The 19,366-nt window shown below is 36.1% G+C and overlaps 3 protein-coding genes across 3 annotated transcripts; 2 read left to right on the top strand and 1 right to left on the bottom strand.

Moving 5' to 3' along the window:
* Window positions 1-10,085: 10,085 nt before the first annotated feature.
* LOC106621352 (uncharacterized) lies at window positions 10,086-13,497 on the bottom strand. The gene has a single exon (XM_014240177.3). It carries the CDS (start codon window positions 13,244-13,246, stop codon window positions 12,059-12,061), a length of 1,188 nt encoding a protein of 395 aa, XP_014095652.1. The 5' UTR covers window positions 13,247-13,497; the 3' UTR covers window positions 10,086-12,058.
* RpL38 (ribosomal protein L38) lies at window positions 10,251-10,602 on the top strand. Its single transcript, XM_014240176.3, has one exon. It carries the CDS (start codon window positions 10,251-10,253, stop codon window positions 10,461-10,463), a length of 213 nt encoding a protein of 70 aa, XP_014095651.1. The 3' UTR covers window positions 10,464-10,602.
* Window positions 13,498-16,749: 3,252 nt separating the features above from the next.
* Window positions 16,750-18,448, top strand: RfC4 (replication factor C subunit RfC4). Its single transcript, XM_014240175.3, has 2 exons — window positions 16,750-17,471; window positions 17,525-18,448. The coding sequence occupies exons 1-2, from the start codon at window positions 17,304-17,306 to the stop codon at window positions 18,350-18,352; spliced, it is 996 nt and encodes a 331-aa protein (XP_014095650.1). The 5' UTR covers window positions 16,750-17,303; the 3' UTR covers window positions 18,353-18,448.
* The last annotated feature ends 918 nt before the right edge of the window (window positions 18,449-19,366 follow it).

Below are 19,366 nucleotides of genomic sequence, written 5' to 3'. Positions count from 1 at the left end.
ACTTACCAGCGGCCGACAGTTATTTGCATATCTGAAAAAAAAAATTCGAAAATTGTATTGTAAAAGGTTTAATTGACAAATTTTTGTAGCGGTCGTGTGATGTGTCAGTTCCCCGTATGCGTTGTGTTTCGAAATTGTATGTTGCCGGCGCCATGGATAACATGATACGAAACTCTTTGAATCGAGAGAGCGCTGTCAAAGTTGATATTTTTTATAACATTTGACAGGGGTGCCACTAAGTAAAGAAATAAGTTTTGAGATTTTTTAATGTATTTCTTGGATATTTTTCGGTTTCCATATTACTGAAAAATATACACATTTAAATTAGTTTGAGAAGCTAGATATCCTATATGAGGCCTAAATATATGTATTTTAATAAAATATATTAAAACACTTACATGTTTTAAATTACCTAAACAGGTACCTTACTTCTTTTTATATACTCAATAAACAATTATCTTTTGAAAATTTATTCGGAAGCTTAAGTTTAAATAACGTTTGCGGGAAATTCTAACCAAAATATGTATATACGTTAACAATTGCTACTGCTAAGCAAAACAATACTCTGCGACAAAATAATTCTTAGCAAGTAAGGAAGCGCTAAGTTCGGATGTAACCGAACATTTTATACTCTCGCAAAGTCAAATGGTATACTCGTTTGAGATTTCTTTGTGGATTGGCTGATATTTTCGGTAGAAGGTCAACTATAGGTACTGGGGTCTAAATATTTAGTACTTAGGGGCTTGAACAGTTTTGGTTCGATTTAGACAATTTTTGGTCACAAGGTGGCATACTTTAAACGTATTATTCACGCAAAGTTTTACCCCGATATAATCATTGTTGCTTGATATGCATAGTGGAAAGTGAAAGAATCAGATGGAATTGAAAATGGTGTTATATGGGAAATAGGCGTGGTTGTAGTCCCATTTCGCACTATGACATAGAAACATGAAAAGAACGTTATGCACCGAATTTGGTTGAAATCGGTTAAGCAGATCTCAAGATATGGGTTTTCACCTAAAAGTGATCAATAGAAGTGCTAAAAACATTTACTTCCAATGAATTTTGTTATTATAGCATTAGCGGTTTAAGAGATATGCACATTAAACCTATTAGAGGCGGGGACACGTCCACGTTTTAAAACAAATTTTAACTGCAAATGCCCCTCCCTAATGTGATCCTGTGTACCAAATAACAGTCTTGTATCTTATTGCGGAGCTTAGTTATGGCAATTTATTTGTTTTTGATTACTGGCGTTTTGTGGGCGTGGCACGGTACCAAGAAACATGTCTACCAAGTTTCATAAAGATATCTCAATTTTTACTCAAGTTACAGCTTGCACGGACGGACATACGGACGGACGGACGGACGGACAGACAGTCACCCGGATTTCAACTCGTCTCTTCATCCTGATCATTTATATATATATAACCCTATATCTAACTCGATTAGTTTTAGGTGATACAAACAACCGTTAGGTGAACAAAACTATTATACTCTGTAGCAACAGGTTGCGAGAGTATAAAAACAAAACTATATTAAATTTCTTTAAATAAAGATTTGTACTATACGTAAAAGTCACTAAAAAATGTGATCCCACATATAACCCACTGCATTCGCACTTTATTTTTGCGGAATTCTTGGTGCTAGTTCGTTGTTTCGCTTGTCATCTATTCAGCAGATCATGAATTTTGAGTGCTGCCAAAGTAAACCACGAGATCATGAGCTTTCTCAAAAAGCAAAGAGAGGTCTGTCCCTTTTATTCATTTTTTGTACCTTTGAACACTAACATTATTTGATTTGTAAATTTAAATATAATCAGATGGAATTTCAATATACATACATATATAAATTTAGTTGATATCGCTTTAGAAGTTGGTGAGATATATACCTATTCTGATTAATATATATATTACACTTACGTAAATTTATAAGTTTTCGTTATCAAATTTGCTCATTTGATTTATTTATTAATGGTGAGCGTGGCTGCACCTTGAGAGATACTTTACAGACCTGAAAACTTAAATCTAAGTCAGCATAAAACTAATCCTAAAGTGAAGCCGTTCGCTGCTGCTTACGTGACTTCGCTGTGGTTGTTCGATTTCTTTTCGTTGCATGACATTGACATTGGTATCGAGGCCGAGATCTGGACGTCCTTCTAAGCTGACAAAAAGATAAGTGAAGGGTGTTGTGTACTTTGTGAAGGCAAACGTCTTGATCACTGCGACTCAGGTGACCTTTGATGCTCAGCAAGAGTTCCAAAAGCCTATAAGCGCTTCCATCGCCAGAAGAGTTCTGCAGAAAACAGGGTATCAAGAACGATTTGCTAGTAAGAAACTACATAACTCCTTGGGTAACGTGTCGCGTTCGAAAATAAATATTTAAATATGCCACTAGAGTGGCATAGTCCACCTTGGAAGAAGGTTTTTTCCCTGGTGTATCTTTAATGTCAAAGGACAGAAAATCGTGTGGAATCAGTTACAGTGCTCAAAAGAGAAAATTTGCTACCTTCTGTCAAATATCGTGGAGTAGGTATGATGATATGGGGAAGTATGATAGCTGGTGGGGTAGGAAACTTTCAATGTATTGTATCCACTATGGGCAAATAAGGAAATTTTGAACACTTAAAGAACAATTTAAGGCAAAATGCCGAAAAATTTTGGCTAGGTAACGGGTTTTATTTTCAGCCCCCATTTCTACCAAAACTGCAAAATTTTTAAAAATTTTTAAATTAAGGCTTATTTTGATTGCTTTTTCTATAAAAAAGAATTTTTATTTAAATTCGTCGGATGTATGATACAATAATTAGAACTGAAACGAGATAAGCGTACACTAGTGCGGCATAAATATTCTTCCTATGTATTTATTAGTGCTATCTGCCAATCGGTAACATTTCTCTCTGTGTAGAATTGGGATGAAAAATTGTACTAAGGTGTTAACAAATTTTACATATTTTTGTGCCAAATAGAAAGTAAAATTTTGTCACTTTAAATTCAAACAAACACAATAGCGAGGTTGCAGTTTTTGTTTTGTTATTTCAACTATTATATAATTTGTAGAGTAACTAAAGCTTAACTATGTCTGCTGTATGCTGTAGAAAATAGGACTCACTTCCAAGACCAAATTCTACCGCTATTTGCTTCAAATTTATTTTTAAGGTAATAAGGTATGCATATTTAACCATGGTGGACTCTATAAATTCCTTTTGGTTCACATAGTTACTAGCTATGAAATCCCATATCATTGCTTCTGCACCACATTTCCTTATGAACCGCCGTGCCCGTTTTTCCAAAGACACCAAACATTCTCTCGGAAAAAAAAACTTTCTGCCAAAACTCTCTTTAAGAAAGCCAACTCATAAGACTGAAATCCTGCGACAGAGGAGGCTTTATTAAGGGAACAGCACAGCTTTTTAGATCACATAGATGCAACAGGCTTCGAAGGCGACCTCGAAGAAAGGCAATACTCAATGCCTAGGATCTCAAATGGGTTTAGAAATCAGGTGCCTCCTCCATCCCAGATCCTGCAGCTACCCCCACAATTCAATATTTATTGGACCGAATACAGTCAGTTGAACAACAGTTGCGACGGAACTTGATGCTCTATCCAGAGACTGCTCTGCCGCAAACAGCACATACAACGTTTCCGACAGGGGAACACGCTAACAGCTTGTCCTTTTTGCTGCAGCTTATCGCCGATTGACTCGAATTGCCCAAATATGATGCCACTTATATTCAAACTACGGAGGTTTGCGGATTCTCCGACGAAGAGAATCTGTTAAAACTGCGACAGGCATTGGAACTTTCAGCGCTAAGGGCTGTTAAACATTTTCTATTGCACTCCTCAAGTGTCAACCAAATTATGGCCACACTTCATATGAGATTTGGTAGACCAAAAGGGTGTTCTGAACCGATGTCAGTATCAGGCCTGACTAGTCATTTGAACAGCGGTTGGTTTCAAAATTACTTGGGCTTCTACCAGCATATTGGGGAATACATAAGCGGAGCTTGACAGTATGTAATTTACAAAACTTCAGTCTTTGGCTTTTTCAGTTGGCTCAAGGAGCCAACTGCGTTCTCGTTCCAAAGGAACCAATACGAGAGCGCAAACGAGAGACAATTAATCATCATTTTAGTCCGGTAAGATGTTTCGTTTGCGATGAAAGTTGTAGTGAAGTTTCTAATTGTACCTCTTGCAAAGTAATGCCATGAAGTGAAAGGTATAATTCGACCATGTGTACTGAGTAGCAATGTAGCTGAGCCAACATTAATACACATATTGTAACCGGGGCAAGCACACTGTTTCGAATACTACCAGTAGTTTTACACTTTGGTCATAGTAGTGTATTAACATGTGCTTTCATAGATAATGGTTCGTCTCTTACACTCATTGACGAAGATCTCTTTAAACAGCTTAATGTAAGAGGAACACCGCAACCACTCTGCCTACGTTGGACTGGTGATACACATCGGTATGAGAACGAGTCTGTTGTAGCCGACCTAACCATATCGGCTATAAACGAGCATAGGCAATTTACTCTTAAGGATGTTCGCTCCGTCAAAAAGCTTCGGTTGCATACGCAATCACTTGATGCTGACAAACTGCGACTACATTTGAAACATTTGAAATCGTTGTCATTGCAGTTCTATTCAAACGCCACTCTACAACTGCTGATAGGCTTAAATAACACGTCATTTGGATCTCCAATAAAATTCCAATATGGAGGTTCTCAGAGAAGTCTAAATTGTGATGAACATTGAAAGGGTTGATGCCTAAGCCGGTACCGATCCTATACACCACGTTTACCACATCTGTGATTGCTCTGCCCAAGTGTCAACCAAACTTTCGAGACCAGTTTATTGTGGAAGCATCCGGACATTGAGATACCCGATAGCCTTATTTCGGGAGAAATGTCTAAGGAAAAAGATGCGATACCTGGCTAAAACTCTTCACTAAAAAAGAATAGATTATATGGAAAAGGAGTATTTCAGACGTTTAAGACCCCTTGATTCTGCCGTCAAAAAATATTGGTATTTGCCAATTTTTGCAGTAACCAATCTCAATAAACCAGGAAAGGTTAGATTAGTCTAGGACGCAACAGCTAAGGTAAATGGAGTGTCCCTAAACAGCATGGTGCTGAAAGGTCCAAATCTTACAACTCCTCTACACCCAGTGCTCTTTAAGTTTCGACAAAAGCGAATTGCTATAACAGCCAAAACAGCTAAAAATGTTTCACCAATTTCGAGTACGACAAGAAGACCAAAACGCTTTCTTTGGTATGAACCAAACGCCAATAAGCCCACTACATGCGGAATGACAGTAATGACGTTTGGGGCCACATGTTCACCAAGCTGCGCACAGTACGTAAAGAATAAGAAGCAAAAGAGAGAATTCTTTGAAGAGAAATTTCCTTGTGGAGGAATTTTCCGAAGAGGAAGCTATTAAATTAGCTCAAGACGTGCGTCATGTTCATGCACTTGGAGGCTTTCATTTAAAAATTTTTTTGTCCAACTCGAGTCGGGTATTAGTCGTCCTAAATGGGGATCCGCTTGATGAGCTATCTCTTGATCTTGAACGTGAGACCGCCTACTGGGAAGTTTTTAGGCATGTGGTGGATAACGTCCACTGACCATTTCACATTTCGTGTGTCCGCTAAGTATAGAAATTCAACAGCGGCCTACTAAGCGCGTGGTTTTGAGTTTGGTTATGACTATTTACGAACCTCTTGGACTCATCTGTTTTTACGTGATATACGCTAAGGTTATTCTGCAAAAGATATAGAGAGCTGGATACGACTGGGATGTTCTAATCTCAGATGACCAATTTACTTAGATAGTTTAAACTAATTCCGAAAATAGAGAGCCTAAGAATTCCAAGATGCTATATGCGAACTATGTTTGCCGGAGTTCCACAAATAGCATTACATACATTTGTTGATGCAAGTGAAAGCAGTTACGCAGCAGTGTGTTAACTGTACAACAACATATTCGCGAACGGTTTTAGCGTGGCTACGATCCGATCACCGCCGCTACAAACAGTTCGTGGCCTTCCGAGTTAGTGAAATTCTAGAGATGACCGACGTTAAGGAACGGCACTGGGTTCCAACTGAGGAAAACGTTGCCGATGAAGCTACGAAGTGGAATGGTGATCCAGACTTTTCTAACGACAGTCGATGGTTAAGAGGACCTTCATATATTATATATTGTGTTCGGAACTGGCTAAGCGTTATTCGAGATAATCAACTTGCTGGTAATGGCCCAACTACTGAAGATTTTCGTAAAGTGGAACGTTATCTGTGGCAAAAGGCCCAACACGAAAACTTCGGAGACTCAATAGCATGTTTAGAATCCGGAAATCCAGCTGACAAATCCAGCAATATTTTCAAGCTATCACCTTATCTAGATGACTACGGCGTTTTGGGAATTAATGGTCGCGTTAAGATAACAGGGCGAGCAGATCAAGTTATTGCCCTTAAATCACCGTGTTACGTACCTAATCATGAACCACTTCCATGCAAAATATCATCATGGCAATTTGGAAACAGTGGTCAACGAAATAAGGCAATACTATTAGAATATAAAACTAAGCACAGTGACTAAAAAGATTCGACGCATTTGTCAGCATTGTAAAAACAGAACATACAAACCGCGACCACCTTTGACTGTTAGAAGGTAATCATATAACAAGAACTTTTACTTCTGCTGCTACCAACTGGCGTTTTATACCGCTTCACCGCATAAAGGTGGAGAGTCGGAGCGGTTAGTTCGGTCAGTAAAGCAAGTGCTTAGACAAATCTTGACAACTAGCCGTTCCGACGAACTCCTTCGTGCAGTTTTAATGGAAGCGGAAATGACGGTTAACTCTCGGCCCTTAACTTATATCCCCATCCCCAAGAGGAAGAGGCACTCACTCCTAACCACTTCTTGTTAGGTAGCTCTGAACATTTTATTGCGTCGTAACTGGCAAACATCGTAATAACTAGCAAATGCATTCTGGAGACGCTGGATATTGGAGTACCTGCCCACCATAACCAAGCGAAGCAAATGGTTTACAGATGTGAAGGCCATCGAAGTCAGTGATATCGCGTACATAGTTGATCCTAGTAACCCACGAAACTGCTGGCCTAAAGGCAAAGTGATCCAAGTACGAAAAAGTAATGATGAAAAAGTCCGTATCACTACTCTGAAGACATCGTCTGGCATCTTTGAGAGACCTGCCGCCAAAATAGCCGTTCTAGATGTGATTAATTCGGTACACCCTGATTAGAAGGATATACCGGGGAGAGTGTTACGAACGATATGGCAGCATGATTGGCGTAATCCTCGGAAGTCCTACCTGCTTGCGTATGAACTGACGTGGCGCGTTCTGATTGGTCCAATAAGCGAAACGGGAGCAATTAGTAAAAAAAAGGGAGCCGATCATACATTCGGATGACAACTTTCAGAGGGTAGAGTTCAGAGTAAATATTTTAATTAATAGTATCGCTTTAATCGCCTTTAAATATAATTCAATTAATTGCAAAAAATTCTCGCCTATGCTCGCGATGACAGCCGAGACCGGTGCCGCGTAGTGCAGGTTCACCTGAGGAACTTTGCCTCACCATCACCATTTTCATCATTGCCATCCACTAAGTCCGTAAGTCCCTCCAGAAGATTCTGCGTGGATTTTAGCACCCCCCTTGTGCATCTGACTTCTCGACCTTTACGTAGTCTTAGCAGTCGCAGCCTACATTGACATGCTTGCGCCGGAGTGCTTCCTCATCTCCTTCTCCGCTCTCGGTGGTCGTCTTAGGCTTATATGACCTCATGACCACCGAGCTGAACCTGTAGTTCAGGCGAAAACTCTCCTTCCAGACGAATTTACAGAGTTATGTCTCCTTAGGTGGTCAAAGGCGCTGCCTTTTCGCAATCCTTGCGGTCTGCGTTGCGTTTACCGTGCGTTGACTCCAATTTCCGCTGCTCCGTTTTGTATCGGACGCGGTATTACCGCATTCCACCTCTCAGAGGCAAGGGAGGCACTGTTGCGTGCGAGCTTTTCGGCTATCTCAAGAGTTCTTCCCTCCTGGAGGTGCCTCAGGTAACTCTCATGCCCTTTCTTCTTCCCTCCGGTAGAGGCCCGTTGCAGCTCACCCAAATCCGAGCAGCTAATCCTGCTCGAGGGAGTCTCACCTGCTGGGCACCGCGCCATGAGGGCATGTCATCGACTGTGGCATGCTCCTCAACAGCGCTCGCTTCTCTGGCGAAAGAGCGTCCAGGAAGATAAACTTGCGTTTAGCCCCTGAACTTCCCTTAACTGCACCGGTGCTAGCGTCGACCGTTGTCGATTGCCCAAGCGATCCAATGGACACGGGAGTCGCATAACACCTTGGATTAGGAGGTAGCAGCTTTTAGTTACCGCACGCATGCGGCTTCTGACACCCCTTTTGAGAAGTGCTGGACAGCACTCCCCGCCGCAGTTGGGTGATGCCGAGAATACCTTGCGACTTAGGCCCCTGCACCACGACAAGGTGTCTGCCTACTTCTTCAGCTGTCCCCTTTTCACCGGTCCCTTAGCATTACGAGATATGTTAATAAGTTTCCAAACATTCTCATTGTAAAGCAGTTCTAAAGCGAATCGTTCTCTTCTATTGAGATTTGTAAAATATCAAATCCTTAGTCATTGAAAATGCTATACATTAAGATCTGCTAACCAACTCCAAGGGTGTAATTTTACTTTCACTTACTTGAGTTTAGTTAGGTTATTTATTAATCTAATTCCTAAACTCTTATTCTACTTACAGTAGCTTCTGGGCGTGATTTTTTTTAAACAGAATAAATAATATGAAGAAATTAGTTGGGTCCGCTTTAGTATACCATCCCACGATTTTAAGGATTTGGTTGGATAGATGAGATTTTCTGTATCAAGAATATATAATTATAGCCGCCGGAAACTTATAGTTTTCGAAATATTTGCATTTTAAGTTGAAATTTTGACAAATTTCACTTGCAGTTTCTCGATTTTTAGTTAACTTTTCTGTTATATTATACACTAACACTTCACTACATTGTTTCTACATATTTATTTTATATAAATTATTTTTATATGTGCTTTAAATAAGAATTGTGTTTTTTACACAATTTTCGTTATATGCACCATAAATGGGTTCCATGTTGACATATAATAAGTGTTGCCATATCCAAACGAATGAAAGCAATCAGAATAAATAAAAAATAATAAAAATACCTTCTACAAAATATTATGAACTAAATTTTCCATTTTAATAAAAGAAAACGGTTTTAGGGCCTATGAGTAAGTGGACTCTGTTAGTTGCGTATGGTTTTGCAGTGGCCTTCAGGCCGCGCTTCAAAAAAATAACCTTGGACGATACAACACTGGGGTGATCCTTATTCCTTTCGCGTCCTACTGCTTTCGCCATTGGCGGCCTTTGACCCCGCTTCAAAAAAATAACCCTGGCCAATCCAATACCGCAATTCATCAAGAGAAGTTAACGAAAAGAATTATGGTTCATGTATCTGGGGTATAATCCTCTATTATTATTTGTAAAAATTAAATTCTTATTTAAAGCACATATGAAAATAATTTATATAAAATAAATATGTAGAAACATTGTAGTGAAGTTTTATATAAAAGAAAAGTTAACTATAAATAGAGAAATTGCAAGATAAAATTTGTCAACTTAAAAAATGCAAATATCTCGAAAACTATAAGTTTCCGGCGGCTATAATTCGTGATCTGGAGAATCTCCTCTTTCCAACTATACCCCTTTTAACCTTGAAATCGTGGGATGGTATACTAAAGTTTCCCCAATTAGTTTTCGTAATTATATTAGTGCATGTTTCGTATGAAAATGTTTAAATTTCACCTTCAGAATTTTAATTTTTCTACCGTTTGGCACACAACTTTAAATAAATTATCTTTTTCAGTAGTTAGATGCTCTATTTGTCGTCAAAGCATCGTTTTATCTGCAGCTTAGCTCTATCTGAATACTGTCATAGTATTTAAAAACTGTTTATGGGCAGTACTTTTAATATGTCATCATAAAATCCGGAAGTTGTGTTCGACTCCATTTTGAAAATGGCCGTCCCTTCTTTCTTTCGAAACGTGGGAAACGTCAACATTGGTTGGTTTTCTCTTGTTGCAAAATTTATTCTATTTAATTTTGCGATAATAGTGCAAAGTAAGTGTTGTAAATACAACTTATTTTTAAGTAATAGTTCTTATATTATGATTTTTTTTTATATTTGTGACAGATGCCACGCGAAATAAAAGAGGTGAAAGATTTCCTAAACAAGGCACGCCGTGCTGATGCCCGTGCTGTGAAAATCAAGAAGAATCCGTCTAACACCAAGTTTAAGATTCGTTGCTCGCGGTTCTTATACACATTGGTGGTTCAGGACAAAGAGAAAGCCGAGAAAATCAAGCAGTCCTTGCCGCCAGGCTTGCAAGTTAAGGAAGTCAAATGAATGTGTTACATTTAAAAGCGTGTGATAACTAAAGAGTATGGAAAACATTTCCATGTGTTCTGTGAGCACTTATGAAAAAATCATAGTTGTTTTTCAAGTAGTGAAATACAAATTGCAAATATGTTTCAAGAAAATATAATTTTTATTGGGTTGGATTAATTCAACTGGGATAACAGAATTTATTTGGTCAATGTTAAGAGTGATTGAATATGATCTTACTTTTTAAATTAAAGGCCGACCGTACTTTAAAGAACGAAGAAGGTATATCCAATATAAACCCCACAAACAATATATGAAATAGTAAGTAAAAAATATCACATTATAGTTCCTCTTTGGAAAAATAAACATTCAAATGAAATGTTTTTTACGAAAGTATACGTATTTAAAAACTGTTTAACATAAACAAGATTAAATTGATTTAATAATATTTGGTGGTTGTAGTACATACAAATAATGTCAACAATTATATGTGGCGATTTAGTTCAATAACTAATAACTTGTGAGGTCTCCTTAAACTTTTATAACTGCTTTAATACGGTCAGGCATAGGGTTAATTATATTATATAAAATATCCGAAAAAAAGCTGTTGCAAACTCTTTCAACTTAAAACTTCATCTATAACTTTTGGTGTTTCTTTTTGAGCAATTAATCGTCCATAAGTTTACGATGCGGTTCATATCGGAGGACTGAGCTGGCCACTTCATCGCCCGAATTCCGTTATTTTCCAACCAAGATTTTGTAACGCGGACGGTATGTTTAGGATCATTGTCTTGCAAATCCCAGGGTGCGTATCCAAAAATCTTGAAGCTAGGAATTGGGGAATCGTCTAGAATGCTAATATAGGCGGTAACCTTAATTATTCCGTTGATTCGACGTAGTTTTCCCTATTTAAATGTGCACAGCACACAAGCATCGCTTGTAATATAATGTCTAAATACGTTCATCTGAATTAATACTATTAATTTTCGTTTCGTCAGACTATTGACTAGTAATTGTATATTAAGTTTGCCACGAAGTTTGTAACACCCAGAAGGAAACGTCGGAGACTTATTAAATATATACATAAATGATTAGCATGATGAGCTTAGTTGATTTAGCCTAGTCCGTCTGTCTATATATACGAACTAGTCCCTCAGTTTTTAATCTATCTTCTGAAATTTTGCACCTGTCTTTCCCTCACTAAGATGCTGTCAATTTGCGGAACGGCAGATATCGGACCATTAAAACATATAGCTGCCGTACAAACTGAACAATCGGAATCAAGTGCTTATATGGGAAACTTGTTTATTTGACGTAATATCATCACGAAATTTGGCATGAATTATTTGCTAAGGCAACAATGTAATCTTCGAAATAATTGTTTAGATCAGATCATCGTGTACATAGCGCTGCCATACAAACTAAACAATCGGAATCAAGTGCTTGTACGGAAAACTTTCATTTGACGAGGTATCTTCACGAAATTTGCCGTATTTCGTTTTTAATTTTAAATATTGCAAGTCAACAACATTACGTAAAAAAAAATATAATAAAAAAGATCGTTTAGAAGTACTTCACAATATATAATAAAAGTTATATTTACAACATCGATAAATTTAATAGTTACATCCTGAAGTAGAATCATCTTCTTCTCCTATTTCCAGCATAGCTTGCATAATTTTTCGTTTCAGTTTTTTTTTTGAACTAACTGAATTGAGATTACGAAACTCTGTTGCAATCAATTCACCGAAAGCGTCCCATTCATCTCTTGACCTGATAAACATACTTTTATCTTTGATTTGTTTAGATCCTATACCTAAAATATTTTTGTGATACTGCATTCCAGCATTGAAATTGTGGCAGCAAAAATTTGTTTGACCAGTCTGTGGTTCTTCTATGGGATCCTCTTGGCTTTGAGGTTTCAATTGTAAATCAGACTTTTTGTCCAGAATTTTAGAAGTTTTATTTATGTCTGCATGATTTACATTTTGCAGACGTTGATTTAATTTTGGAGAATTGAAAAAATGGTTTGATTCACTTTCAGCACCCAAAGTTGAAATTATGTTTTCACTGCCATGTTCATTAAAATTCATTGATCGATCTGTGGATGTATGCTCCGAAATTACCGCCGAATTGTCAACAATGGTCGCATCATCAAATTGATACTCTGTGATTTGTTCAATTACTACATCATTTTTACGTGCTTTTGAAGCTTTGTAATTAGGTTCCTTTGTCTCCTCTTCACTGCTGTTGTCATATTTCAAATTAGAGCTTATTTTAATTTTTTTAGCCTGGTAACCTCCTGGACGTGGTTCAATTACATCTTGAAGAAATCTAAGTGATTGAAAATGTTTCCACCGGCATCCTTCTGCAGTTGACTCCGTGTCGTCCCCAGTTTCCTCAACTCTCCTTTCAAGTTTTTTCATCTCAGAATTGAATTGATTTCGCAAGTTGTGAATTTTTTTTCCAAACTCTAATTTGGTTATGTGTAAGCTATTACAAATATCGTCGATGGCTTTTGTTCGTTTTTCCTTATTTTTATATGCCTCAGTATAGTGGTTCCACAAGCAGTCATGCTGACGGTAAAGTTCAATCAATTGTGCAATTTTTTCACGGGTCCATACTGTACTTTTCCGGCGGGAACTCAAAACTATAGAATCATCAGAGTTTTTCATCTTTTTTTTTAATAACCTTATGTTATTTTTTAAGTTAACGAAATGTTTTAAAAATATTTGTTTATATTGTTTTAGAGGTTGGTGTAAAGTACTATCGATATAAATTTTTGTCACATCTATCAACGTCATTGATTATTCACGGTCATTCCTTTCGATTTTATTTAGGGGATTAATGGCCGATTCACACACATCTTTCCCCGCTTTACTTTACAATTCACAATATGCTACAACAAAAGAATCAACTGCATCATCGCAATCACAGTCCTCTTTAACACATTAGCTGTCAAGCGGTTTAGACGAAATCCTTCACCGGATGCCAAGAATGTTTTTCCTTAAAACCATTTATTCTCACGAAAACGTTGAAAGACGAACAACGAATAGATACAAGTAATTATATAAAAATTACTCACATATTTGTCCGTAAATTATTCAATTACTTCCATTAATTTTTTTTTTCACCGAAAACTAGTAAATTAAGTTTATTTTACGAATAAATAGAAGTCTTTACGTTTTTGTTTACAATTTATATGCTATTTGAGCTTTTCCATGCTTCCTTTTTCCTTTCAATTAGAATGACGTCACATGAATTTTTATAGTAAAATTAGATTTTGTATCATTTGTCACAGTCTACGCCAAAAAAAATAACTGTTAATACTTGGCATTCTATATTCATACTTTAACAACGTAGCGAAGAAAGCAAGGTATATGTCGCAATGATTGCTGGCTTTCTATGCTTATCTCTAATAAAACTGGCGACTGTTGCTTGGTAAAGCATAAGTAAATTAAAGTTTAAACGAACTTTTCTGCAAAACAACTGTCTGACGAAAAGCGAAGCAAAAGTTATATCAGAGAATGTTGATGAATAGAGAAGGAGCAAATGTTAAATGAAATCTTTTTGAGTACTAATTTGTAGTTCCAGATGAGGGAACATCGAAAAATATAACTTCGAAAAAGAAAAATACACCACACAATATGCGAAATGCTATAAATAGACACAACGAATATTCCTATATGAAAAATCGTTGCGCATACCTATTTAGATTTATGTTTTCAATTTCTATGATATGACAAATTTATAATTATGAAAAGCCTTCTGAATTAAAAATCTGTATTAGCGGTAAAAACCCCAGATTTCATAATAAAATAAACATTTAATAGGCTATTTTTCCAACTTATGTATGCGCGTTATGTGAGCAATTGCTTATTAAACAAAGGATAACAATAAAACGGTGGCTAAGCGGCCACATTTCCACTTTTGTGGTGGCTGAGGTCGTAAGTGGGAAGGGGTTAAGCACAATCCGAATACGAACCTATACGTTCGAATCCTAAAACTCGTGAAACTGAAATTTTATTTAATTTTTATTTTATTAATTGGAATCTAAGCATATCATAATTCAATTACTTTAATAGCATATTTAACTTCCTGAGATAATTAAAATATTTCAGGAAAATATGTTCATATGTTTGGGTTTATTGCATATTCCTTTATTTATGCGTATTTACACAAATGTGATAATCACACATACATTCATGAGTACACGTACGCTGATGCTTGCTTCTTCTTGCCCCGCACAAGCAATGACTTTTGTCCACACTTTTTGCTTTTTGCGCACTGCCACATAATTATTTTAGATATATATTTTATTTATCGAATTTAGTTTAAAAACGATTATAGGTATGAATATATGTGTATTTATATATATATATATAATATATATTATATTACGAAAATAATTCATAAATGCATCAGTATTTTTCAATACAAAATAAGCAACATAATAATATACTTAGAGTCTTCAGTTAGAACGCCTCTGTGTATAGTGGCAAGCCAACGAAATAACGGCGAGTTCGCGCAGACATTGTGTTGTTGAAAGTAACCAAATGACGATTTTGTCGACAAGCATACATATATACATATGAGCTCGCATACATATTGACGCCGAATTTTGCGCATCGTGGCGGAGTTGACAAAATTTGTTTCAATCAACAATTTTACGACAATGTCGATCGGCTATGTTGTCTCGTTTGTCCTTTTTGCAGGGCTTTGCTGTTGAAAATTGACTTATGCTCTTTTGAAATATTGCGATTACCGATTGGGCTGCATTTTCATAGCGTCGTATTTGGATAAAATGGGCTAAATCGACAAACTATGAAATAATGATAATAAGTAAACATATAAAAGTACTATATGGACTGTGCTTAGAATATATAGAAGTAGTTAATGATTTCATATGAATGGCCATTTTATATAAATTTTGTAATTTAATGCCATAAATAGTGCATAATATAAAAAAAAATTAAAATAATAATTCAAATTCCTAAGAGGTCATGTTGCCAATTCTCCTTTCTGAAGTGAACATCAGACAAATTCTTCAATTTCTGATTTTTAGCAAATGTTGTGAGGAAGCAGCTTGTGGGCAACATACAAACGCGAGGGGGATGGTAGGATTTTCAGTGATACAAATTGTAAAATTGAAATTTTGCTGATTCTTCAATTTTACTGAAGACATTCAAATTCAATTTCATTCATTTTTATTTTCCGCATTTGCGGTAGGAATTCTATATGAAAACCAAATGTGGCGCGGCGCAGAGTTATGAACGAACGTACTTTGCTTTGAAGCAGACGCACGTTCCTTATGAATGAATTTGTTGTCGTTGTAATATGAAATACTTAGAAAATAAGCCGCGAGTTCGCTTGAATATTATTGGCCGATGATGGTGCGTCTACGTTTTTTTTGTCACTTGCGCGAGTGTTTGATTTTTTGCGAAAGACATATTGAGGGACATACATATGTACATTTGTGTACATATATGCAAATATATTTGGACATGCGAATGAAGGAAGGCAATTTCAAGAATATTCAGATATAGACATATGAACATTGAAGCAAGTAAACAACAATAGCTGTTTCAGTTTACAGATTAGACAAAATTACTCGAATATCGTCTGTGGTGCTGCTTGTATAGCACACTTCTTTATGGCAATGTAAAATATTTTGCCTAAGTTCATATCCTATCACATATTTTTATATACTCTTTTTTATTTTTATAACTCTTTTTTATTAAATGATATTTTAGTTCTATTTTCATATTATTTCCCTCATTACTTATATTTTCTTTTCATAAGTCAATTATTTTCCTTTTTATTATTTTAAGTTTTGTTTATGCGCATATCAAAGAACATCTGTGCATATGTATGTGTATACATTTTGCTTATAGAGTGGTGTAGTTCGTTTCGTACCCTGATAGTTGTGGTAAAATTTTATTTTCCAATTTGCGCGTTTTCGATGTTCCTCCATCGTAATTAACATTTTAGTACTGCTAACATTTGCTCCTTCTCTATTCATTTACGTTCTCTGTTTATATGCGAATCAGCCATAATTCTTTGCTGTTCTATATACTAAAGTATGTTCCTATTGTGACATAAAATACTTAATTTATATAAATTAATTTATGTGTTCGTGCCTGCATTTCTTAATTTAGTGTGACCGCTTTTTAACTACTTACGAACAATTTTGTTTACTTTTTATCTTTGGAATATTTTAAGTTTTAGTTGAGTGCTTAATAAAGCAAACTTTTTATAAATTTTTTTTTTTCATAAATAATTTCATCAAGAAAACTACCTTGCAAGTCACCGGTTAAATCACTGTTTAATTACCCAATAACACGATTTAAGCCATACAAAAATTATTGTGTAATCTAATTTCCCAACTATCCTATTTCCCAACATATACAAATGAGAGTCAAATTATAGCGGACTGAGTTTACATGTGTTTTCAACCAGTTTTAGTAAGGGTGGAATTTACTCATGCGTGGCCTCACGTGAACACAGTTTCTCTTTAGAAAATAAGTGACAAAAATAAAGGCAAAATAAAAATAACTAAATTCATTTTAAATATAAATGAGAATGAAATTCGATTACATAACCCGCTTGGTTCTCTCTAAGGGTTTCATACCGATCTAACACACAAGTGTGCCGTGTATAGCTACTTTAAGCAAGTCCCCCGAGCTCATTCAATTCGGCTTACAAAAAGTGTAAACACTGCGAAATATAACATTTTCAAGCGTGAACTAGTATCAAAGATATATTATCTTTGCTAGTATAAAAAATTGACCATTTTGTGCTAATAGAATTTGGGTCTTAGAAATAATATCAACTGATTCGCTTTTATATTGTGGTAAAAATATGCCAGAAGAAACAGAACTAAGTTGGGAAGGTTTAAAACGCCGCAATTTACCCTGGATAGAGAAATACCGGCCTACGAAATTCGAAGAGATTGTGGGAAATGAAGACACAATTGCACGTCTTTCTGTGTTTGCAAGCCAAGGAAATGCTCCAAATATAATTATAGCGGTATACTTTTTAATTATTAATTAAAAAACTACTTACTTATAATTATTTTGAAGGGTCCACCTGGTGTAGGAAAGACGACCACCATTCAATGTCTAGCTCGTATATTGCTTGGGGACAACTACAAAGAAGCTGTCCTTGAATTAAATGCATCAAACGAACGTGGAATCGACGTAGTTCGTAACAAAATAAAAATGTTCGCACAAAAAAAAGTTACTTTACCAAAAGGTAGGCATAAAATAGTTATATTGGACGAAGCGGACAGTATGACAGAAGGAGCTCAGCAAGCCCTCCGCCGAACCATGGAGATTTATAGTAATACAACAAGATTTGCGCTAGCATGCAACACTAGTGAAAAAATAATTGAACCAATCCAATCCCGTTGTGCCATGCTTCGTTTCACAAAGCTTTCAGATGGTCAAGTACTTGCCAAGTTGATTGAATTATGTCAACGTGAACAGGTCTCATATGAGGAAGAAGGATTAGAAGCAATCGTTTTTACTGCTCAAGGAGATATGAGGCAAGCGTTAAATAATTTGCAATCGACTGCTCAAGGATTCGGTACGATTACGGGTGCTAACGTATTTAAGGTTTGTGACGAACCTCATCCTATGCTTATACAAGACATGTTGCAGCATTGTACTCAAAATGATATACACAAAGCCTACAAAATTCTAACCAAGTTGTGGCGTCTTGGCTATGCCTCAGAAGATATAATAGGAAATATATTTAGGGTATGCAAGCGTCTTAACGTGGATGAAAATATTAAACTTAATTTTATCAAAGAAATTGGCGTGACTCATATGAAAGTTGTTGACGGTTTAAACTCTTTCCTCCAGCTCACGAGCCTTTTGGCTAAATTGTGCGACACTGCTGAAAATTAATACAATAAATAACAAAAACTGGTTGTAATTACATTATCTAATAGTACATTTTAAAATATACACTTGATTGCTCTAGATATTCAAGCATAAATATAAGTCTATTTTTGAATACTTTATCTCAAAAACTAAAATGATGTTTGTTGTTGTACCGGTTATCCAGACTCTGTTTAGGGGAAGGGACCAAGTCAACTGTCATCGAAGTCACTTAACATATTTGATCTGTTGTTGAAACTTTAAACGCGTCAACGTAAATAATTCAAGCAGAATAACAAGCCATGAAAACATAATTTTATGGGACCTAACTTTTGGCTGCGTAATCTTATCCCATATGGAATTGTTAACCCAGTGGTCTATTTTATTGATACCTACGTCCGACTAGTTAAAAACAAATAAACGACGTGATATTTGTGTTTCTGTAAGTTGTGGTAAGATGTTTATTTCTAATTTGACGTCGCTGATTTCAAGGGCAAAAAAATACTAAGTTTCATAAATAAACCGCTATGTCTACATTCAGAAGAACTTGTTTAAATGATCCGAATAGTTTTTGTACTGTTTGTGGTATGGGAATATCCCACAGTAGCATTGGTTATGGAAAAATAAAACACATAGAACATTATTAGCTGATATGCGTCGATCTTAAAATGGTAGAGCCAAGATAGAACACTGGCCAAAAAAAGTTTGGCCTTTGAGAGTGAATTTAGTACCGGGTAGTATGAATGTGATGAACGCTCCTCTAGTATAAAGTTAGGTTAGGTGATGAAACAGTTCTATGAACAAGGGGGAATGTTTTAAATATATCAGTCAAGTATTTCCAAAATTGAACACAGAAAAAATTAAAGTTGGTATTTTTGACGGTCCTCAAATCAGGGAACTAATAAGGAACCAACATTTTAATGATTGTATGACAAATAAGGAGAAATCTGCACGGATTGAATTTATTAGGGTTGTGCAAAATTTCTTAGGAAATAATAAATCTCCAGACTACATTCAACACATTGAGCAGCTCATATTGTA

This window comes from Bactrocera oleae, chromosome 4, assembly GCF_042242935.1.
Source record: "Bactrocera oleae isolate idBacOlea1 chromosome 4, idBacOlea1, whole genome shotgun sequence".
NCBI lineage: Eukaryota > Metazoa > Arthropoda > Insecta > Diptera > Tephritidae > Bactrocera > Bactrocera oleae.
The sequence above is the reverse complement of the archived record's forward strand: the minus strand, read 5'-3'. Positions and strand labels throughout refer to the sequence as shown.